Below are 25,462 nucleotides of genomic sequence, written 5' to 3' on the forward strand. Positions count from 1 at the left end.
ATGGACATAACTGCATTTCACTTTCCCTGTGGAGACCAGTACAACACGCTCTAAGAACATGATAAATTTACCTCGGGAAAATCTGGGAGTACACTGAAGACTGACATAGATCTCTTACTGGCTTCCTAATGAGAGTGCATCTTCTTTTGTATTGTTAAGCTCAAACTGATTTACTTCTAAATATCAGTTTGAAAGACTCCTGAGGCTTCCTCCTCTCCTTTTATATTTATTCTCTGCTATATCCTTCCTTCACCATTCAGCTTGAAAAGGATTACAGAGCTAGACATTATTTTTGGTGCTGCTGCTGCTGTGACTGAAGTTTAACATAGCATGACACTTCATTAGCAGGTCCCTGTTCATGAAGGTATCGTGGAAATGAGCTGATGTTGGTCATGTTGAGCGTTTTTATACAACTTTCACCTCTAAGCAGAGCAGAGGAGTTAACTGTCTCTGCATGTTCAACGATTCACTTGGCATGGAAATCTCCGGACTTTACCTATTCTTTGCATTCAACTGAACTGACCTTAAAACCACATAATATATTCTTGTATGTGTGATTTTTACACTACTATACCATCACTATGTGCTGTATAAAGTGTTTCATTAACTAATAGCTGTTGGAATTTGCAGTTTGATATTAAGTTTTCACCTGCTAATCTTAAAAGTACTTAGCCTCAAAATAGTTTATTAGAAAAAAATGAATAGTCAGATCCTTTATTTACATCTGCTTTTTTTTTTTTGTTTACAGATGTACCCACTTTTTATCCTAGTTAATATTTTACTATCAAAATGTGCAGGAGGAAAAGAGATGGAGAAAGAAAAGAAAGCAGTCAATTAATTCAGTTTTGATATAATGGAGACTATCTGGAAAATGTATTATCAAGGGAGTGATCACATTTTTTCCACATACTGTACATACAGGACACCCACACACTCGATGGACTAAAGAATTCCTTTCCTTGCTATTATTTATTGCAGTTCACCCTTTTAGAAATAATAATAAAAAAGAAAAGGAATAAAAAAAGAACAACCAAGGAAAATAAAGATTTCACAAAGACGAAACTGTGAAAATGATCTGGGCTTCTTACCTTGGCAAAGGCTTCCCAGGTTCGCACAACTGGTTGGTTCAATTGTAGAAGAGGGAATTAGGTATGAGCCTTTAGAAAAACGAAGCAAAATAATTAGAAAGGTTTGGCTACTGGGCATAAAACTATCATGTCTCAAAATACATTAACTTCACAGTGACACAGTCCTCTTCCTAAGTTCTCTCAGCGGCAAAACTGATACTGCCATTTGCCTGAAAGATTTATGTGTTTGCATTTTCTGTTGCAGCTGAGGGATCCATGAAAACCCCACTGACTTGCAAGTTACAGTGACTTACGTATCCTCACCTGGTTTTCCTAGTTTTCGCTAAATAACATAGCATTAAATGAATGCAGCGTGTACTCTGTGAAATGGCTTTAAGCAGAGGGGTCAGTATGGCCACAGGCTTTACTCAATCCCAATGCCTCAGAGAAGCAACCACACTCTACTGCTGTAGCACAGGCTACCCACCTCTCACCTCTGAGTAATTTGCCTGTGACAGACACCAACCAGATAGAAGGTGATTAAACATGTTCCTCTGCCCAGGGCGTGGTTGTGATTAATATTCTGGTATGCAGGATTTATACACAGATAATGTTACAAGTCTGTATCTCCACTGAATTATTCATAACATGTACACACTTTAATGATCTGAAGACAAAAACAGGGCATATAAGAATGGCTACAAAAAAAGAACTGGTGAAACCACATTAATCACACTTTGTGTATCCCAGCGGTTCAGCTGCAGATAGAGCAGCTTTTGCACATTGCGCTGAAAATAATGGGGCCATAGAGGATGGCATAATATGAACCTACTGGGAGAGTTTGCCCTTTCGGTTTTTGCTTTACTGCTTCAAGTTTATATGGGCTCAATGAGGTTCTCTCATGAAACATTGTATCCTTCCATAAAATTGAAGAGCCACCACCCACCAGCTCGTAAAGATAGCTAGGAAAGTATTTCCTGTGATGCAAGATCTGATGAAGCATGTGGCCTCAACACAGAAATCATGTCAGGCCACAGATATCATTACATGTAGGGCAGAATTAAAAATGTGATCCTCAACAAATATAAAAGCTTGGGGTTTGGTTTTTTTTTTTGTGGGGTTTTTTTTGGGTTTTTTGTTTGGTTGGTTGGTTGGTTGTTTTTTTTTTAAATGGATTAAGAGATTCAGACAAAGTCACTTCCTTGGTACACTTCCCATGCACTCCAGGAAGGATGCTCTAAGTGGATGCAGTACCTCCTGGGTGAAATTTTTTTCTTCCCCCCAGAATATATTTGCTAGTATTAAACAATCAATATCAAAACCTCCTGCAACTTACCTCCTTTTGGTTCTGTATAATGGCAAAATCACCTGAAAGTTGGCTGGGAAAATGTGTGGACCTCTTTATTTTCTTCAGTGAGTAGTTAAAAACTATTTTACTAGTGAAACTGAAAAAAAGTACAATCCAACTTTGCAAAACACTTAAGTCAGAAGACTGTTGTATTAGTTCTGCATTGCAAGGTTTTGGTAGCTGGTGGTCTGCAGAGGTGGCTTCTGTAAGAAGCTACTAGAAGCTTCCCCTGTGCCCAGTAGAGCCAATGCCATCCAGCTACAAGACATACCCACTGCTGGCCAAGGCCAAGCCCATAAGTGACAGTGGTAGCACCTCTGAGATAGCATAGTTAAGAAGGGGGGAAAAATAACTGCACAACTGCAGCCAGAGAGAGTAGTGATAACATGTGAGAGCAACAGCTCTGCAGACACCAAGGTCAGTTCAGAAGGAGGTGAGGAAGTGCTTCAGGCAATGGAGCAGAGATCCCCCTGCAGGCAATGGAGCAGAGATCCCCCTGCAGCCCATGGTGCAGACCATGGTGGCTGTCCCCTTGAAGCCTATGGAGGTCCACAGTGGAGAAGATATCCACCTGCCCATGATGGTAATTGCTGAGTGATCTCTCCCTGTCCTTATCTTGACCCATGAGCCTTTTGTTATATTTTCTCCCTCCTGTCCAGATGAGGAGGGGAGTGACAGAGCAGCTCTGGTGGGCACCTGTCATACAAACAGCATTAACCCACCACAACTGTATACTTTAAAGAGAAATGTTTTCAGTAAATATATTTATGAAGCCAAGTAGCAGGAAGCAGCATGGTCAGTAACGTGAACAGAAGATATGGACTTGTATTATGGAAACTTTGTCTAATATATCCCACTTTAAATGTCTGAAACTCAGACATCCGTATCTGCTTGTCATGCTGTACTTTCTATAGTCAGTGGAGAGGAACTCCTACAGCAACAAACTTCTGACTTCACTGAAACATCTTCTCCAGTATGAGACGCATTGACCTTTGGAACAGTCTTTTTCTTTCCATTATTCATTAACAGCACTGAGGATAACTAGCTCAGTCTGAAACATCATTCAGCTGCCTAAGGAGGACAGATCTCACCCTGAATTAAATCTGAGAGCGAAATTAAGAATTCCTTTTGTTTTGAGGAGTGAAGGACTCATATGAAGCGCACATGAAGCAAGTGCAACTGCAGGCACGGTCAGACATGGGGCCACATTACCTTTAACTGAGTAGATCATATCCTGCTATAGATGTAGTCAGTGCAGGCTCCAAAATTAGTATCAGAAGTTGATTAAACAGTCCTCAGTTTGCCTGCACTGAGCTCTGAACTGTTGGTGGTACACTGCTATTGTTGCCTAGGCTACTTGTTTTCAAATTAGTCTGGATACCCAGGCTGTGTACATATACCTTTAAATGCAAGCCGTCTGAAGGTACTGCAATAAAAACAGAATTCCATCAAGTCTTACAGAAACACCCCACCATGATTGCACAGCTGTGAAAACATTAGTCTAAGGAATAAAGTAGAAGGTAAAACTAAGAAAAGATTATCTGGAACAATTTGCCAGTGTTTTTATGCTCTGCAAATCTACTTGTAAAATCTTTGTCTGAAAAAACATGAAAATAATACCCCTTGAAAATTGTAAGCACTGTTCAGGCATAGATATGTTGAGATCATTGCTACATGTGTGGCTGGGGTTTTTTTAAGCTACATGCCGCTTCCTGGGGAAGCATTGGAGCTGTGCAGAAACCTCTTTTCTGCCTAAATCCTTCCATTGCTGCTAAATGAAGCCTAATCAGTTAGATTCATCTCTCCACTGTCAGTGGTTTATTCATGGCTGATAGCCTGACTCATCAACTCTCCTGTTGAAGGCTGGTTTTACAATGATGGCTTTTATTCAAGAAGATGAAGGGAAGAAAATTCTAACAATTCCATCTCTGAGATGAGTAACCATGTTTGAAATGGCACTGCACTCAGTATTTTCTTTTACAAAATACTCTGGGTCAAGAAAGCCCGTATCACAGAGGGTGATTTAGCATCTTCAAAAGAAAAAGGCTGACTAATTAGTTTTCTCATAGGCCTACAGGAAGTAACAATGCTTACATATAAATATATTTGAAATGGCTTGTATAGACACCTGAGCCCAACCTATGAATTCTAATGCACATTTTCCAAACTAATAACCTGCTGTAAGGAACCACTGAACAATGACATCCCAAGGAATAAAGCTGTGGAATGAAAATAAATGTACTGTTTCTATGAGCACAGCTGTGGTATTACATTTGTGTCACAGAACTGTACAGCTTTTAACAGAAAAAAGGGCAAAGACCCATACTCCAGTCAAAATTAAATATGACCACAACATTTACATAGGTCTTGGTAGGCTGTTAAGTAAAAGTGTCGTGGTAGTCTTCATGGTATAATGGTGTAAGAGGAGTAAGAATTTCTGGGAAGTTATTCTCAGTCAGATCAGTTTGTAGTGATGGAAAAGCAACTTTGTGGATTTTTTTTTTCCAGAAGGCCTTCACCAGTCATGGTCACTGTTTAGATCAGCCTTTTCTTTGTTCTGGTAGAGGGGTGAAGACACCTAGTTGCTTGTGTTTTCATGGAGGTGTTGCTTGCATTTTGGTAGCAGAGGCATGCTGAGAACTGTCTCAGTGAGTCTAATGGTGAAGGAGTACCTCACACTGGTCTGAGTGAACTAAAGCAAACAAGATATTTTCTTAGCCACCTTAATCCCTCATGAGCTATTAGATACAGAAATTAGCACGCCTTAACAATGCCAACTTCTGTTTCAAGCTAAGGATTCTCAGACTGCTGACAGATGTTCTGTCAGGAGATGCTTACACTGACACTACTTAAACTATGTTTAAACTAACAAGGAGTAAGGTGTCAAAGGAACAAGAGGGCAAAATGGGAGAGGACATTAGATATGAAGAGACCCGACATAGTTCAGAAAGAACCAATATTTGTAAATGTTTAGTTTGACTTTCTGGTCATTTTTTGTTTGGTTGCTTTTTTTTAATGAATGCCAGGAATGTATTTGCTATAATAGGAGAGCTCAAACTCTGTTTGATAAGAGCTGATTTTCACAAGCATACATGTGTGTACAGGCAACTGCTGCCAAGATTTTTCCCTATGCATTTTATAATTATCTAAATATCTCTAAAGTTGTTACTAAGCAAAAAGAAGAAAAAACACTGGTCCAAAGTGACAAAGATTTGTCAGTTTTTGATGTTCCAGCAGAAAATTGTCAACCACCTATAATAACATATACATATGTAAGAATTACACCTGGACAATTATGAGACTCATAGAATGGTTAGGGTTGGAAAGGACCTTAAGATATCTAGTTCCAATCCCCTGCCATGGGCAGGAACACCTCACACTAAACCATGTCACCCAAGGCTCTGTCCAAGCTGTCCTTGAACACTGCCAAGGATGGAGCATTTACCACTTCTTTGGGCAACCTGTTCCAGTGCCTCACCATCCTCACAGTAAAGAATTTCTTCCTTTTATCTAACCTAAACCTTCCTTGTTTCAGCTGGAACCCATTGCCTCTTGTCCTATCACTATATGAGGTTTCCAGGCTGAACAGCCCCAACTCTCTCAGCCTCTCTTCATATGGGAGGTGCTCCAGCCCCCTGATCATCCTCGCGGCCCTCCTCTGGACTTGCTCCAACAGCTCCATGTCCTTCTTATGTTGAGGACACCAGAACTGCACACAGTACTCCAAGTGAGATCTCACGAGAGCAGAGTAAAGGGGCAGGATCACTTTTGACCTGCTGGTCATGCTCCTTTTGATGCAGCCCAGGATACAGTTGGTGTATCTGAGCATCAGAGGCATGAAATGAGAAGAGGTCGGACAATGTACTAAAATTTATCTTCCGGAGTAATCTACAGGAAGAAAGTCCTTCGGCAATTACCAGTTAAAAGAACGACTGATAATGTCACCAGGAAGATAAAACACAATGATTTTGATCTAAACCTCTTCCTGTCTGCCTCCTCTAATTTAATCTTTTCTCATACTTTTCTGTCTCATATGCATTATTGTTTTGTCACTGTTTTTGCTGGCTCTGCACACACAGCACAAGGCTAGCAAGTACTCCTTCTGGCTAATCAAAGGGCCAAAGAGCAGGCACAAAACCATTTCCTAAATGGTTAGTTAACACACATCTTTTTTCTCCAGATATCACTGTAATCTTACTTGAGGCTAGCAAGTACTTACCTGTTATCCCCATTTCATGCGAGTAGAAGGCCAGGAAACAAACTGTTTAGAAAAAATTTTGATATGCAGATCATTTCAAGCAGCAACTCAATATACTCAGGGGACTTGTTCTTTTCCTTTAGGGAATCAAATCTACACCCTTTCAAAGCATCTGCATATGGTCAAGAGTTGAACTGAAGTCTAATAAAGGTAAGAGCTAGCTGTATTTCTTTCACAGGAACTCTTATTTTTTTTTCCATGCTGGTATATGATATGTTCAGCACAATGCACAAGTGTGGGGGGAAAACAAGCAAAAAAGATTTGGCAAGGCATACTCACCACAACTCAAATTGTTTTCTGCTTTCAGTGCTGAAGTTGGAATACTCCAGAATTCATTTTCCCAGTCTACAATGTTTCCTTTCACATCACAGCTGAGGTTGGCCAGTGTTTGTGCATTCATGGTGAAATTCCAGAGGCGGAAGTTGTAAATGTCCCCATTTAGAGAGCTCACTTCATTGCTGTTAGAGCCCAGCACCAGCCTGCCGTTTCCAGGTATAACTTTGCCAAAGATACCTGGACAGTACACTATATGATAGGTGCTTTTGGCATATATACCTATGCTGCCCGAGAAGCTATCCCCTATGACACAGAGCTGTTGAAAAGTTCCCGTGAAAAACTCTGCATTTCGGGGCAATGCATTCTCAAGGATGCACTGTGTGCCTGAGATGGACAGAAAATGGCCTTTTGTGGTCTTCCCAAAGCTGAAGAATTCTTTTGACAATGCATCGGTGTAGGAGAAAACCTTCCAGTCATCATTATCATCATTGCTGCCCTTGGTTGCTTCGAAGCACAGCGTAAACTGGCTAAGCTCTGGCACTGAGACAGTCTCTGCCACAGACACAGCATCAACATCAGGAACCTGGGGAATGATGACTTTCTGATTCCTCAGAGACACAGCAACTAGAACCAAGAGCAGATAAATAAATTAAAAAAAAAAAATCATCATATAGAAATAAAGGCAGACTGGCAGCAGAGGCTAAAGTTACATTCATTAAATCAAACATTCATCAGGAGTTTTTATCACTGTAATATACCAATAGCACCTACAAAGGCAAATTTGGCTTGGGAGTGCACTCAAGTGAAAATGTACAGTTTCTTTTCTGTAACATGGAGAATGCCGTTAACAGCCTCTCAAGATGCATTAAGAGCAATATTAGGACATATTACGTACTAACTTCTAACTCTGCCTCAGCTCACTTTATAAAAATTACTACTCATTCATCTAGTAAGGATGCATTAGGCAATGGAATAAACAAGTTACTTGAAAAACTTCCTTTTAAGTTATATTATTTTAACTTGTCTGCATGACTGCATTACACCAGTGAAGTTCAGATCTTGCTTCTTTTAAATACTGCAATAGAAGAAAGCCCCCATTAAATTCCTTGGCAAACTGAAGCCTTTTGTTCTTGAATCCAGCTAAAGGGTTTCTGCAATGCATTAGGCATCTTCTCATTTTGTCCCCAGCAGCCTTCTGGTCGAATACTGAAACCATGAATATTTATATCCAAGCTGTTCACCGTTTGCTAATATTTGTGTCAGCAATTTTGGATTTTGCACAAGTGTCTAGAAATGGCTAGTCCTCCTGCAAATGTGCACTGCAGTAAGGGTATTTAGGCATGCGCAGAATTACTTTGTCTCTAATTATGATTAAGTATTCTCATTTGCCCTGGCAAAATGGCAGACACCAAATGTGAAAACCAGTGTCACAAGACATATGCTTTTTCTCCATGAGGATATTAGTGACAATTCTGTTCACTGTACCTTGGAGAACATTATTTTTCAAAATTGTCAATATGCTCAGTTTTATTGGCACACGTATGGCAGCAAAATTCTTCTAGTAAATTTCTCCACAGAAAGAAGTTTCAGGTTTTCAGAAATGCAAAGGCATTGAGGTCAGCAAGAGCAGACTCCAGCAGCCTTTGGTTTCACTTGTGGTTCCGCAGTTTTGTGACAGACGACATCTTCAGCAAATATCTGCTACCTCTTTTACACATTTTCACAGTCTATATGCTGGAAGTGAAACTGGTTTTTGCTATACCTGAAACAGTAACTGTCACAGCAATTATTCCCTAGTCTCTTCTGGGATTTTTAAGGGATGCCACAACACACACTGTTCCCTTCTCAGGATGGAATAAAAGCCTTTCAATATGAGAGGTTGAGAAATGTAAAGGAAAGGGTGAGTCTCACGCCACACTCAGGAAAAGAGACAGATACATAGGTTATAAGGATACTGCATAGTCTGTGGTATTGCAATTTCCCTTTGCCAGGAGCTTGCAAAGTCTCTGAGCTCCAAACTACTGTATTTGGATATACACAAGGACATAATTTGACAAATATATAGTAAAATAACATTGCGCATTGTCTGCCAACCCAGCAAATGGAGAATGGGAGGGAAGAGAGAAAAATACTGGCCTTTCTAATGACTGGATTTACTTCATAGATTTTTTTTTCCTTCCTAAGGGCAAAAGTATGTTGTAACAATTTTATAGATAGAAAATGTATTCAATTCTCCATTGAAAACAGGGGCATATTTTTTCATGGGTTTATCATACTGTAAGCTTCTTTACGTAACATGGGAAGCGTTCCAGAAGAAGTATAAGGATTCCAGACTCGAAAAAGAAGAAAGAAACCTCATTCATATGAACGCTGTCTTGCCTGTATTAGGATGGTCAGCAGACTTATGAACCACCTGGTCACATTTAAACAGTATAGGAAGAGAAATAAACAGGGAGGACATTGCTCCGGCACTGAACAAGTCTACCCAACTTCACTGTACTCATCTGACAGATTTAACCACTGACACCTTCCCTGTAGAGTGAAAGAAGAAAACTGATAACTATTTTGTCCCTGTGGAGAAAACAGAATCCTGCCATCAATATAAAGCACAGATCTCCTTCCTGATTACAGCTGCACAGCCAGTCATTATACTGGTGAATTTCAGATGTTTGTACTGGAGAAGCTGGCTATTCTCCAAGGAAGAACATACATACATATTCTTAGAATATTCATTCAAGTGTTCAGACTACTTTCAGAATGATGTTAAATTGTTTCTGTTAGGAAGATACCTGGATTACAATGAACAGGGGTATTTTTGGACACACTGCTATTTACTTGTGAAGAATGTACAAAAACCCTGGCAGCCCAAAAGCAGCAGAATTGACCAGCAACAGGCAGCTCTGTTCTGAGATCCACATTTGCTTTTATGGGAGCACTGGGATAACATGAAGCCTGCCTCTGCTGCTTTTTAGTGTCCACAGCTTACGTGCAGCTCACTGTCTCACATCTTGCATGCCCCTTTACATAAGTAAGCCAGGAGTCTCTAGAAAGTATTTTACTATCCCTTGCAGGGAAAACTGCTTTCCTGACAATTGATGGGCTCTTCACCATGGTTCGGTGCTTAAGTGGTGGCTTCTGCTGTTCCTAGCTTCATCGCTTCCATCTGTCCTTTCATTGATGCTGGAAGAAATGCACTACCTTTAATGAGGTCTGCAAGTGTCTACATATCAAATCTCTGTTTGAGCATTTTTTGTTACTATTTCACTGAACTGTGTTTTTAATCTGGGCTACTGCAGTACTACTCAACTCTATGCTAATTTCACATCACATTGTCTCAAGCATTTCTAACAGCAAGGTAGCTAACACAGGTCTGTTGGCTATCCTTCCTCTCATTTAAGTGACTGAGTTCTACTAACCAGTTAACTCATGCAGTCAAGTATTACTAGAAAATTATTCAACATGCCAGCTATTCAGCTGCTGTAAATTGACATAACTATCCTAAGACTAGCAAAGCTGCATTCATTTACTGCAGCTGAAGATATGGACCGTCCATCTGCTTTTGATGTGTTGCAGAAGGTGACGACCAGGAAAGCCAGCATTTGTGTGGGTGGCCAACTTGTTTTGAATAACAGGACATGCTCTGTGAAACTCAGTTTGAAACTGCTCTTACATAAAACCAAGCAGTCACACAAAAGCTGTTCTATTCTCTGATAATTCCCTCCCAAAGCTCATTCTCTTATTTTGTCTTTCCCTTTTTTTTGTGTACATATTTTATATTAGAATGTACCATTAATCTCTTTCTAAATGCCATTTCTAGTTAGAAAATTTCTGTGTGTCTTTGAACACCCCTTTCCATTGCATTACTTTGTTAAACTCAAAACTGAACTAATTATTTCCATTATTTACATATGACTACTTCCAAGAAATAAAATATGAATATAACCCTGTTCCTCTTGCTCTGGGATAAATGAATGATTTTGCTCAAGTATCATGTTCACAGTAGTAACAATGGGGTCAGCTTGAAAAAGGAGTTTTGCAGCTCCATTGGGAACCTGAAGTTACGGGGTGTGCAATTTCTCCAATGGCTTTGGGAACTCTTTGCAAGGACAAGAGAGTGTAGCACTAACATCTGCCATGCAGATGCATCATAATTTGTGTGCATGTGCATGGATGCCCTACTGTCTACATGCTTTTATAACTTAAAGGAAAGCAGTACATTATCATCCCTTTACCAAGTCCCTTTTCTGCATCCATTGCCAGGTTAAATGTTGCAATGATCTTTGCCTGATCTTTGCCTGAAAATGGTTCCCTACTGTATCTGCGGACCTTTTCTCTCCTCCTCACCGAACATATTTGAGGGCAACATTGCATCCTTCAATTCCAATTGTGAGTCATCTCATTCCTTATAGTCATACTTAAACGTGAAAAGATTAAAGAGCAAAAATGAAATTAATCATTTTGCATAATCCGACTGCTCCTAGAATTACTACTACATTCATTTCTTCAGCATGAAAAAGGACAGTAAAAGCAAAAATAAGTATTTTTAGCTCAGATGATACGACACTACCTTTTTTTTTTTTTTTTCAGAATTACATACAAATTTTGCTGGCAAATCAGGAGTGCTCTTTTGACTCCTGGGGGCTACTATCTTAATTATGTTAAAATACATGATGCATGTAATAAATATTAAAAAAAAATGTGAGGAAGATGTACTTGTGACTGAAGAGATAACTGCAAACCTCCCTCCTGTGTTTCTACAGCAGCCAGCCAACCAACAGAAGTGTGATATAATAATATAAATGCTCAATGCAATACTAGTATTTAGTCTAAGGTGCGTGACTTCAAGAAAAAGAAAACCTACTGAGAGCACGCAACTGTAAACTATAACCCTGAAGTGGAATGAATGGTCCGTAGCATATGGGGCCTGTAAGCGATGATCCTAATATCCTTCTGTTACCTCACTGCCCTTTACTGTCATGTGAGAGCCACTTCTAATTAATGCTTTAAACAACAGAACAAACATCAATCATATGCTGTTTGTACCCATATATTCTAAGAGAATAAGAGTAAGTGTCCTTTTCTGCAGTTGTTAAGCTTTTTAAAAAGTAAGCATTGCTACATATTTAAGGAAGGGAAAGAAAGGTCAAGGAACTGGAATGAAAGGCAGCCATCCTGCAACGCCAGTTCATCCCTGGGAGTTTGTTCTAGAGGCTAGAAGAACTCCTGAGAAGTTCTTCGGCACAGCTCCTCCCCACTATTGTGTATTTCGCTGGGCCAAAGTTCTGTGCTGGCCTTATTTCTGGCTCAGCTAAGTTCCCTTTCATGCTCTCCTTCAGTTTTCTATCTGCAGGTATGCTGACTTGGAGGAGAAGTGTCTTGCTTCCAAACCCTCCAGCATAAATTTGCAGGGAAAGGCCCAGCTAGGCCTAAAATTTTTGCATGTGAAGAAGTTTTTCTAACACATCTGATGTCTTGTTCCAGAATAAAATAATTTATTTTCACCCAAAGAAAAATAAATTCATTAAGAAAAAAAAATATAAGAGAACTCTGTAGCTTTACCCTGCAGCCTCCCCATCCTTTCTCTTCTTATGAAGGACCTGATTCACTGAGGAAGTGTCATTCTAATCCTTACAGGACATTTCCTTCTAACATCTAAAAGACGAATGAAATGCTCTCGGTTTACTTACTTCGTACATAGCTGGCATTAAAACCTTTCTTTTGGATACTGAAGTCACTTTTAAATGACACAATCATTTCATTTCCAGTAGAGTTATAGGATAATCCTTTGGCAGTGATGCCACAAAGGTTCATAGGGCTTTCTCCATTGTCTAATGTTAGTGAATCGTAAATGCAGCCTGGAGCTTCTTCAATGTCAAAATCAATAAATGTTAGCTGTATGATGAATCCATGAGGTGCTCGGATGATCCACTTGCATGCTTGGCTGTTAGGATAATCACTGGGGAAGCATGGAGAAGTGAAAATTCCAGATGGGTCAGTTAGCACGATCCTACAGTCATAGCATCCATGCGCTGGCAAGAAAAACAGAGAAAGGTTGATGTCAGGAAGAGAGATAACAGGGAAGTATCATCAACACAATAACTAAATGTAGATCTATATAGAAAAACATAAACAGAGACGGGAGGAAGAAAGGCAGAAAAAAGGCCTGGTTTCTAGTGGGCAAAATCTGCTATGTGTGTTGACTGCACAAATGTGAAGCAAAAGCAAGATTTTTTTTAATTCAGAAAAGCAAACAAATTCTCAAACTGCAACTTCTGAAAGATGACTGGTGTCATTTACAATTTTTTAGCTACTGGTCTGATGCTGACTAGTGGCCATTCCAGCAGCTCTGTGCCATGCTATTGTTTCCAGTGGAATGTCCCTGGAATGCAGCAGCACAGAGACTGGCTGAAGAGCGGCAGAAGCAACAGCTCTGCAGAGCTCACAAAGGTTAGTCATCAGCATTCACAGCAAATGCTCTCCACAGCACCCAGAAGGGTAGCTGGCTTTTGAATCCACAGCAAATTACTGCACTCCTGCACTATTCCCATGCTGACTCAGCTCCATTGACATATTTGTGGCAGTCAGGCTCTAAGAAATTCTTCTCCTATTCCTCATACTCCTTTGCCCACCTGCTGTGCTTATCCACAAGATAAGCCTGGTTAGTTGCTGTGGTTGTGTCTATTGCTTGCTCATTTATCATGTATTTACTTAGTGTATTATATGATGCAATTACTGTGAACTGCCTGCTGCTAAAACATGCAACAGTTTGCCAAATCAGCACTGAACAAACTAGGTGGGAACAGAATATTGCCAACAGGCAACCAAAGAAACTTAACTGGCACACTCATGCTGAATTACTTTGCAAACATTTCACTAGGCCATAGTCCTGCATCAAATATCACAAGTATGAAAAAATAGGACAATATGAGCAGGCATTATTAGTTGCAGAAGCAAAAAGCAACTAAAAAAATTGTCAAGTGTAAACTACATACACAGCAGCTATAAAATAGGAATTAATACAACAAACTTCTCCAAAGAACCCTTGATGTTTCTATCCACTGCCTGGGTCCTGATATCATACAGTCACATTCAAATGGTGTTTGGCCTAAGAAATGGACCCTAACTCTGTGAAGCTGCACAGCAAAACTAGAAGCAGCTTACATCTGCAGGGAGAACTGTGAGGTGTACTTTACAGAGGTTTTGTAATTTTTATTTGAAAATCACAAATTCATATGGCCCCAAAGAGGTAAGAGCAATTAACTGGGCTCTCAGAACTGGCTACATTAGAAAAGATCAGAGGGATTCTTATTTGTTCAGATGAGAAAAAAAAAGACTGTCTGAAAGATTTGCAGGTGACTTGGGAAGAAGTGGGGCTCATGACACTGGAAAATGATCATGCAGTAGAAACAGGAGCCTGTCCACTCCTGATTTCTCTTCAGATCTTTACAGTCAGAGGACTATGCTCACCTGCCCTAGAACCCTGCTGTTCCATTTATTAACCAAAGAGGGAACATTTATTTATTGGTATGGTGACTATAAATCCTACAGTTGTACAAACAGCTTCATCCAGTAGATTTTGCACAGAAAAGGAACAGTTTTCAGAGAACCACCCTAGATTGAGAGGAGGAGGAACAGGAAAAGCATGCTCTATGCCACAAGCCACAGCGGTCTTCTAGTCCAGGGCAAGTGAACCTCTACAGGGCAGAGCAGCTGTAAGACGGCTCTGGCTGGAGCTGCCTCCAGCTGGAAGGCTCAGGGATTCACGCTCCTGCCTGCATTTTTGCTAGGATGGGGGCTACAAGGGCTGAGGATTTGGCAGCATGCCGTACCCACTCTCCTACTCATTCCTGTCAGAGAAATAAATGACACAGGGCTATCTAGGCAGCTGAGAGTATTCCCTGTGTACCCAGATGGACCCAAAGCCAGGGACTAAGCTGTGAAGTGGTGTAAATGCAAATAGAAATGTGTTAATGTACACTCATTCAGCCTTGGACCCCTAAAGTAAATCTTAAGGGCATTATAAAACACTGCCGAACAAGAAAAGGTATGCTACTTGTCAGTAAAAGTGTGTCTTTCAAACTGGCAGAATACTACATTCAATCTGAGACTGGAAAAGTCAAATTTGTCCATCCGGAAGAACACAGACATTCTTAAGAGAAGCCTGCCTTTATTAATTCCATTGATCACCGACAGCCAAAATAGGACTCAGCTTTTCCTTTCATCTCTCTCATGAGTATTTATCACTGATGCAAAGCTGTATAAAATCCCCAGTCAGTACATGTAAGAAAAATACTTTTTCCCTGCTGTCACTGTAAATGCTAAAACATAAAGGTTATTTAAGCTATTGGGGTTTTTCACTCATTTAGTCTTTCACTAACATATTATTATTATATCCATATTGTTTTGTTGGTTTTACAGAACTAACACAAAAAAACAGGCCCTAAATTTAGATAGGAAAATAAGTGCTCAAAACTTCACATACATAGAAGAAACAGATTTGGTGAGCAAAATAGTTTACTTTTTTGAAGTGCGTTGGCTTCATTTTGGCATAGTACCTATTATGTCCATGACTGCAATTTGAAGGAGAAATAGCCTGTTTTCATGCAAATGTCCACAGTAGTAAGTAAAAAGAAAAGAAAACAAACAACAAAGCTATATATAAACAGAATGGTTTTGAATGGAACTTTTTGCACAGCTTCTCATGAGACAGTTATTTTTCGATAAACACCACTTATTTTACTCATTAAAGAGAAAAAATTGCTGTGGCAACTTTAGGCTGCCAGCCAAATCTGACACATATTTTGCAATCCCATTGGCCCAGACCAGTTCTGAACTGTGGATACTGAATACTTACCGCAATACACACCACAAACATTTATACAAGGAATCTAAGACATTTTATTGATTTTAATGGAAACCAAATATAGGTATGATGCTCTTGGTCAGGAACTCCACATACACAGAATCTGCCTATCAATTATTTTTTTATCACCCTAAACCACAGGAAATTCACTCTTTAAATATATTTTATCCAGAAAAGCCTTCATCTTTTCTCTCCATCTTTTCTCCATCAAACCAAAATGAGCACCCTCCTCATATAGTGAAATCAAGTACTTTCAACACTTCCTAAGTTGAAAGTTTCACTAGGTAATTAATTCTTCTCCATCATGAGAATAACCTGAGTATGGTTTTCATTTCATAATCACTATTGAGTTTTTTTCTGCAGGAATCATGCTTCCTATAATATTATACTAAAAAGTAAAATTAATAAGTTCCTCTGGAGTACATTACAGCTTTTACCAAAGTTATCTAAGCAATTCACAAACGTTAATTGACTTCAGAAGCGGAACTGACTGCAGGGGAAATAGCTTTTTCCCTCCTATCATACCCACTTTATAAGGATAACATTAGGCATGGACATAATGGGCAAAATTGGCAAAAGTTTCCACGGATTTTGGGTTCTAATCTAAGAAATGAGAGTACTGGTTTTCCTTAACTACTTAGTATTTGTACAGGGTTTTATATATCCAACGCACACTATCAGTGACCTTAAACTTCAGCTGGAAGAGCAGTCTGCCAATCTGGCCCACTGTAGAATATCCAAAAAGGAGTACTTAGTGGCCAGTGGAAAATTTTGGTCAAAGCAATCCGGCCATCTTTAATAGAAACTTATCACTAAAGGCGGGGATAGAATCCCATTCTCATGGTTGCCAATTTTCCTAACCATGAGGCCATTCTTTGTCTTCTAGGAGTCTTCTGCCTATTTCACATATATACCTTTGAATTTCTGTGAAGAGGAAGGTATCCTGTATTGGTCTTCCCTACACCATGCTGAATCATTTGCAGACTGTCCTAAAATAAGGGGCTAAGAGACATAGTACATGAGTCATTAAAGACTGCATCAAACAAACAGACCTGTGCACGCACTGCGTGCGTTAACCTCATATTCTATAGAATAAAACTAACTACTAAGCTTGTCCCATCTACTGATTTTGTCTCTTGAGAGCATCAGCACAGAATTCCACCATTTGAACTCATGAAGACACCTGTTGGTACTGAGATACACAGTTTGAAAGTGACTTTCAAGAGCCATTTGCGGGCAGCTGAAGCCACCATCAGACCCAGAGTTACAATGCTGAGCTGTGGATTTGGGAAGGAAACATTCTGTATATAACCTCCTCCCATACATTTGTACTTCTCTTTTTCTGATTTCTTCTTACATGACTAACACATTCCAGCCCTTGCCTCCAAAATCTGTGCTAATACTCATATTTTCCTCTAGCTCCTAACATTTCTCTACTTCTCTCCGTTGTCATCATTTCCCCCCAAAACCTCATCTTTTGCCCTATTATACTCTGCACTTCTTTCTCATGCATGAGTTCTTACTTTTTCTCCACCTGCTTTCTTTTCTGCACTTACCCAACCTTGGAGAAATGCTGGACAACAAATTTTGTTTGGCCAAGAATTTTTTAAAAGAGCAAAAGCAATCTATCTTGGGACACTGCCTGTTTCAGCCCTAAAGACTTGAAATTTGTGAAGGTTAGAATCAAAACAAAACAAGATTTCTGGGGAAAAATGTCTGTGTTTGAAATCTGTGCATGATCCAGTTTGTTTTCACACTAAGTTACACCTTGAACTGCGTTTTTCTTTTCCCAGCTGTGGCATGCTGCTGGCCTTCTGTGCAGCATTTTCCACCTTACAGAAGTGTAAATGACTACATATGAGTAGGCAGCAGCACAGGATACCAATGACAGTCGGTGCTGGTTCAATTAACACTACTGAGATTTTTTTAAAATCCATTAAAAGGCTTCTCATGAAAGTAAGACAGAATGGTGCTGGATTTCATTTTGGCATGAAAATTAATTTTATTCCCTCTGTAGAGGACGTAATTTTCATATGAAAATATTCTGAAATAAATCTATGCAGCTCTGGGATTGAATTTTCAGAAACCAAACAAAACAGTTTCTGTTAACTCCAGTCTTATTCAAGTGAACAATCAAATTTCGCCTGCTCTGACAGAATTAGGCCAATCTTAATCCACAGAAAATCTTAGCTACAATACGTGGCACTTTTGACATAAAAAAGCAGTACAGACTTAATTATAATTTGCTTTCATGTAGACATTTGTGAACCTTTAAGCACTTTACACACATTCTTAAAAGGTAGCACAAGGACTGTCATTTTGAACTAAGTAAGAGAGAAGCATGGGGAGGTGACATGACACAGGCACTTGCAAGCATGTGGCAAAGCCCAAAATAGAAGTGAAAGCTTACAATAATTTACTGTAACAGCATGAAAAAATATCTCTTTTGATGAACATCAGGCGGAAAAAAAATCTTGCTTTATAATAAGCAATTAATTGTTGGAAGTTTTTTCTATTTCAAGAATGCCATAACAGAGATATGGCCAAACATTAGGTTAAATGTATTTATGACTCCAAACAGACGGGTGAATGAGGTCAGCAATGGGCACACCTGCAGGCAAGGAAGAGGAAGGGCCAAACCACCAAGGTGTGGGTGGGCTGGAATGGCTACAGAACAAACAAACCCATGTTATTCCAACGAGACACAAACACTAAACCCAGAACAGCTATCACATGCCAAAGGCTTCAACAGTAGCATATCTTCACTCTTAAAAAACCATTTCAGATGAAAAGGCAATCTGCAGATCTACAAAAATACGTATATGCAAAATGTCAATATAGTAATTGCAAAGAAGTATCACACCACTCACTCTGGACAAAAAGTAATGCTCTGCTTACTCACTTAAAAGTTAGCTGTAAGGTAAGACCCATTCAAATTTTTATGCAAAATATTAAGCATAGCACTCTTCTGGAGCCCCTGCATGTCAAACCATGTTGTCTGCTCTCTGTGCAACCCACAATTTGATTGAGTTTTGTTCGAGGAAATGCAAATGAGGAGGTGTGGCAGGTTTATTTTTGCTTCTTTTCCAAATTGTAGAAGCTGTTTGACCTCCGAAAAAGGTCCTTATTTTGCTATGGTATGCTGGCCCTGATAAAAATTACTATAAACAACACACAATTTCATGTTAGCACGCATTGTAATTGTCAAATTAAACAGACAATCCTAATTCTAACTATTTAAAACATCCGGATTTAAACAAAGAGAAAAAAAAGAAAAAAAAAAGAGAAAACGACAAAAACAACAAAAAAGGATTATCTCTGCAATAAACAGAAGGGAAGACTCTCATCCTGACTTGTATAAAAGTTTGTCCCTTCACATAGGACGTTACAGGGCTGAGGTCTACTATTTGCAAACACGACTGTGATTGTGTATAAATGTAAAGAACCCCTGATTTGCAATGATAATATAGAATCATTTCTACTTCAGCATTTCTACAGTGTGCACAACCCAAAATTCACAAAAATCTTGAGCAAAATCTAAAATCTCAGCAGTTACGATTTGAATTTAAGCATGGACTTGAAATTCAGCAACTGTTTAAAAGTCCTTTCCCGCACAATGATGCCTTTGAGTCCTGTATTTGAAGCTTTACAGTCCCGTCTTCATCCTTGCAGCCCCCTCAAGGCAGAATGGGAGGGCATGACTCTACTGCCATATGAAAACAACAGTGGAGGCACTGCACAGACCCAAGTAGTGTGGAAGGCTGGGCTATCCTCTCTAGTTCTGATCATTTTCTTCCCATTTTAAGGTAAGGATTAATAACTGGATCAACATATACAAACACCCATTCAGGGAGAGAGATCTACTCTCAGACACACAGGTTGCATATGAAAAGATGATTATCAAATGATTAAATAATTAAAATGAACCATTTTATACCCAGCCTGATGTCCACACAGCAACCACACTCTTCCTTCCTTTACTTGCCAACCAACTGAGCATATTCTAGATTCCCAAGCTGCTGACTGAAACTGGAGGGAGTGAGAGGTTCATCTTTTATATAAAAAAAATACCATCCCAGAAAAGGTTCCTTTCAGTTTTTGAATTTATTTCCTAAGTTACCTTCTGCCTAAAGACCAGGAAAGGTAAGGTTTAATTCTAATTAAGCTATGAACTTTCTAAAAATGTCACCACGTAAACGCCTTTTATTCCCTGCCTTCTCACTTAAAAATAGAGGCATTGCTCCTTTGGGTATGGTTCAAGGATGTCCCATCAGCCATAGTCAGTAGGGTGTTATATTAACTTACAGCTCTGCGAAGGCATCAGTAGCATGCTTTCATGCTGGACAACTCATGTGTGGACAAACACATTCCGGCTAACCTTTGTGGGGGTTTAAATTTCTCAAACACTGAACAGTTAAACTTCTGGTACTAAATGCCTGGCAGTGTAGTGTAGGTCATCCAAAATGAAACTCAGTTCAATTTTAGTAATTCTAAAACGCTCCTAAAATACCTACTTATAGTAATACATGTAGAATATATAGAATCCCCAACAGGATAAACATTACCACTTTTTATTGTGGAACCACCTGCATAAACTCATCAGTAATATAGCAGCATAATTAAAAATATAAATCTTATAAGCTTTGTACGAGCAAAACTTCACATTGTCCTACTTAAAGCTGCAACGTATAATCAGTTGCATTTTGCACAGCATGAATGTAATAAGAGATGTAATTAGGAAGAATCTTTCATCTCTGTTATTCTTAGTTTGCAAATGTGACTTTTTTATTGATTTGTAAGAAAACACTATTTTAAGCACTAAAAAACTCACTCTAGACTTTTATTCTGCATCATTCTCATTGCATCATCTGCATAGTACTCCTTGTACCCAGCAAGAATTTAAAGCCTCCATATTCCTGACTGGAAATAGCACATAACCCTGGCAGGGCCTTTTATAATTCAATGAAAGACAAGATTGTGCTCTCACAAAATAATTCAACAATTGGGTTTTGGCCACTGAAGCCAGGAGACAAAGACAGTACTATGCCTTGGCTAGTCATGTCAGTTTGCCTCGCATCATCATTTGCTGATGCATTATGTCCTGCAGCATACACTTTGAATGGTGGAACCAGTTGGTGCACCTAAGAAAAATAAAATGGTAGAAAAAAGTCTTCTCACAGGCTATTACGTAGACATATATGAAAGTATAACCGTTGCCTGTAAAGTCACTTCCTGCCTCCTGCTTCCTGTTGCTGTAACCCTTATTGCGTATTAACAAATCATATTGTTTGTCATAGGGAATTAGACCTGGTTATTTTCTTTCTTTTGGAAAACAAGAACAAGAAGCATAATGAAATTATATGTGGCAAACTGAAAACTGATAAAAGACAGTATTTTCTCTTATGTTACGTCAGCCTGTGGAACTCTGATTCTACAAGCATCGGAGCAAGGAACATAAAATTCAGGAAGCCAACACATTTTTCCAAGTATCGAATAAGACCTCTGAATCCCTCCAGATATATAATAATTGAGAAGAAGAGACATACCTGTAAAGAGTTGTAAACCTTCTGGCTTATGCTTGAAACTAATCTCAACAACAGATCAGGAACAGTATTAATAGCCATACCTTGATGGTGGGCATGATCCCAGGCTCTGGGACTTACCTCCTGGACAGCTGCAGAGCGAGGCTGACCCTGGCACTGCTCAAGACAGCCCACCCACCTCTTCTACAAGCACTTCTGCGGCATGGCTCAGCAGCCAGCACAGGTCAGTGACTATTCCCAAAATGCAACCTGAATACAGCTACTCTAGTTTTTATACCCATGTGCATCTGGGACATGGCATGAGCTGGCCTCTGAAGCAGAGCACAGCCTTGCAGAGCACAGCCTCGCAGAGCACAGCCTCCTTCCAGAGCACATCTCATTTACTGGAACAGAGATGGCCAGTGCACGGGAGGGAAAGGCAAAGTAGCCATGCAAGGCAGAGCATGAGGCCCTATCTTACGTATCTTATGTAGGAGACAGTAGAGCAGGTCTCACTAGTTTTGGTGGTTCAAACACTACACGTAAATCTGGGAGAAACAGGTGGTAGTACATCCTGTTTCTAACATGATAATCAAAATTATCTTTCAGGATACGCTTGAGGCCAGTAACAGTAATAATGTACCAAAAAAATCAGGAAGAGCAAAGCTTAATTTTCAAACCAGGTTAAGATTAGAAAAGCAGAAGTGAGAATAGTAAATTACTGACTCAGGAAGCATTTGCAATGAATGCAGGCAGCAGCCAGCAGCAGACTTCACTAAAACCAAGACAGCAGAAGCTGACCTGCACTTCCTCATGACAAAAGTGTATAACATGGTTTTACACCTTGAAAGATTTTGTTACTTATTTTCTCACAAATAAATACCTAAACCACAGCATGATTCTTGATCCTTTTCATAAGGGACATAGAAGGACTATAATGTTACACTGATTTAGGGTGTACTATTCATATGCAGGCTGTTGAGACTTTGAACAGGACATTTCAGGGAACTGATCTCTTGACTTCTCAAGATCAGCATCCTAATCAGCCCTCTGAGTCATCCAAATGTTGACATTATTAGCATCTGTTATATACCAGATCTCCATAATATTATGATAGCCCTGAAAAGATCGGAATTGATGCTCTTCACTCTCTCAGATTGGGATGCTAGCACAGTACAAAGACCACAAGAAACTCAGTGTGTTTCCAGATATTCTGTAATGCCACTAGGCCCCATTTTTATCCTGGAATTCAGTAGGTATTTATTTCTGTTGAGTTATCATTGCCACTAAAAGCTCTGGCCCATCTTGATCATTCTAGCACAAATATCCTACCACCTGACAGCAACCAACTTTATCACAGCAGTGGCTCCACAGGATTTGATTGATCTGGGAAACTGAGGGAACCAGCTACAATAGAAGAAAATATGTTCAGAGCCAGGGTGGGGGCCCTGCACTGCCTGTTTCCCCTTAGTTGTTTGGTTTTGTGCCAATGAAAATGGAAGTGGAAGCAAACATACTGACTGGGTAAATCTGCCCTGACCCATATGAGTGGAGTTCACACTGTAGACAAAGTTATGGATTTCCCCCAGAGGGAGGGGGTAATGTGAAAATCCTGTGTTACACCCATTGTAACTTAAGAATATTTTCATTGGCATTCCTGTGATAATCTTATAAAAATAACAGAATTGACTCGCTAGTTTTGGCCTGAGTTGGATTTTTTTTTTCCATAAAGTAGCAGAAGTTTGGGACAAAGAGTAGTATTGACAGTTCAGTTTAGATATGCTGGATAAAAAAGTATTAACTAGTAAGTATATAGGCTAGTACAATAAGCACATAAGCTAAAATACATGCCCATGAAGAGAAGATTATATTAGGGAAGGGATAGGGTGGGAACAGGTGAGGTTTTGGTGAGATTGCTGCATTTAACATAATGGTTTCAAACTGAGATCTAAGTATCACACTCCACCACAAATCATGCTGAAACTTACAAGAGTAATGGTCATGAAGAATGTTGAGTTTTTTTCCACTCCAACAAGAAGTTCTGGCTACTGGCTCCTAGCTGTTCATTGCTACAAAGAGGACCACATCTTCAGCTGGAGTAAATCCATAAGTGCAGTTAGTTCCAACAGAGCTACACCAGGTTGCACAAGCTGAAGAGCTCACTGGCTAAACAATTTCTTGGGTATCATTTGTGCAAGCATTTGTCATGCTTGCCTGTGAAGATGTTCAAAAAATGAGTGGGAAAACATCTAGCAATCTTTTAGTGAGGAGTGGTTTGTAGGAACTGGAGATACCACGAAACTGCAACGTTATTTTAACCAGTATCACAAGTCATGTTTTCAGTGAAACTCAGTTATACAGATGCATACAAGAAATACATTTCTACTATACACTGGACACAGACTAAAGAAATTATTAGGATTAAATTTCTGGGTAACAGAGCAGAAGTTATTTCTCAATAGTTTGCATTGCTGAGAACAGAATAATGCTATATATGAGATGGCAAAATTGTATCTATTGTGAGAGTGGGGAAGTGTACACATTTTTGACATTTAGTGTTACTCTGATATCTCGATGCTTTTTACTCTATATTTTCAAATAAGCCATTCATTATGACTTTAGAATAATTTCAGTGATACAGCACCTAGAACTGCTTTCTTATCCTGGTGTTTCTATCAAATGTAAAGATGGAAAGGAATGACATATCTAGTTCAAACCAGTAATTCTTTCACTGCCGTATAAACATTTCCACCCCTCAGTTGTTGGTGTATTTTTTCCTTTATGTAACAGTAGAAAAGAAAATGTTATGAACGCAGATGGCAAAGTCTGTATTAAGCTGTCAAGTGCCTCCTTACTACTTCCATTAAGCTTACAACGACTGATCTTTGTTCAATTACACCTGAACCTTTCATTTTTGTCAGTCTGGGCTATGTGATTTATTTTTCTAACCTCGATCCAGTTCTCCCATCACTCTAGCCACTGAACTCCCACTGCAATCAATCAAGAAGTCTCCCTACACATTCCAGTACTTTTTCCAACTCTATCAGCTTTTTCTACTAGCTCCATAAAGAAAAATATTCCACGGTGAATGGACTTCAAAGTTAGGAATTTGATTCTGATGAAACTACATGTATTTAACTCCTTGAGGATGTACAGTGTGTGCCCTACTTTTTGCATCTTGCTTCTTTACTGAAAGCAAGAAAACATATTCACAATGATCAAATCAGAAATAAATAACTGACCTAACTGTATCTGTTTTGTCAACTATGACTGCTTAACACATAAAAACTGGAAATATTCTCTTTTTAGCAAGGAAACTATAATAGGTTTAACTAAGCTTGGCTTGGAGACCTCTGTTAGGTTTCAACATGCTCTATGTCTTGTCTTCTCTACCTCTTAATGAACAGATTTCTAGATATTGATGTGATGGTTTTTAAGCTAAAAAAGCTAAAAAAAGCTAAACTGGTCTCTGTGTTCAAAACGCACACAGCATGTAATTGTGCAATACTGGACAGCTTCAAATCTCAGACTCCAGGAGAAATCAGTTCTTCACTGAAAGAGGAATTCTGATAGTAAACTTCAAGCTTCTTGTTTCCCCAAATCTAAATCAACAAGTTATTCAGCTTATTATAAGAACGAGAATGCTTTCTTAGTGCTTCATGTGAAGGAAGTTCATTTTTTGCCATGATTCTGCAGTCATCGGCATTATTTGGAAACAACATCTAAAGCACTTGCCACTTAATGGAAACTTCAGAGTTTTACAATTGACTTGCTCTGTAATTACTGAAACCAAACCAAGCCAATCAACCAAAGGAAACCTCTTTCATGAATCTGTTATTTACATATAAAGCAGACAGGAAAAAGGTATTTTGTTAGCTCTGGAGACACAGTTTAAGGGGTTTTAAAAGATTAGGAAGTATAATGACAGGTGCACAGTGTTCCTTGAAATGAGACGGGAAGTGAGTACGAGACAGAACTTTATGGCATCATCCTTCCATAAAACTAAATGAACAAACTGTTCTCTCTTAATAATGACTATACACTAACATTTATAACCAAGTATTGTACCTTTACTTGACCTTTAACACATTGTACTGCATTAATTGCCTGAACTATTCAATTAATGAC

At 39.2% G+C, this 25,462-nt stretch overlaps 1 protein-coding gene across 1 annotated transcript in view; it reads right to left on the bottom strand.

Moving 5' to 3' along the window:
* The window catches only part of ADGRG6 (adhesion G protein-coupled receptor G6), a gene marked incomplete at its 3' end in the record, with an annotated part of 102,893 nt that overhangs the window by 54,561 nt on the left and 22,870 nt on the right, over nt 1–25,462 (bottom strand). The window contains exons 2-4 of the mRNA XM_080616476.1: nt 12,637–12,978; nt 6,953–7,573; nt 1,089–1,157 (exon numbers count right to left, since the gene is read on the bottom strand). Coding sequence (XP_080472602.1) covers nt 1,089–1,157; nt 6,953–7,573; nt 12,637–12,978 — 1,032 coding nt within the window. The remainder of the gene's footprint in view (nt 1–1,088; nt 1,158–6,952; nt 7,574–12,636; nt 12,979–25,462) is intronic.

Source organism: Psittacula echo (assembly GCF_963264785.1).
Source record: "Psittacula echo genome assembly, chromosome: 4".
In the NCBI taxonomy this organism is placed as follows: domain Eukaryota; kingdom Metazoa; phylum Chordata; class Aves; order Psittaciformes; family Psittacidae; genus Psittacula; species Psittacula echo.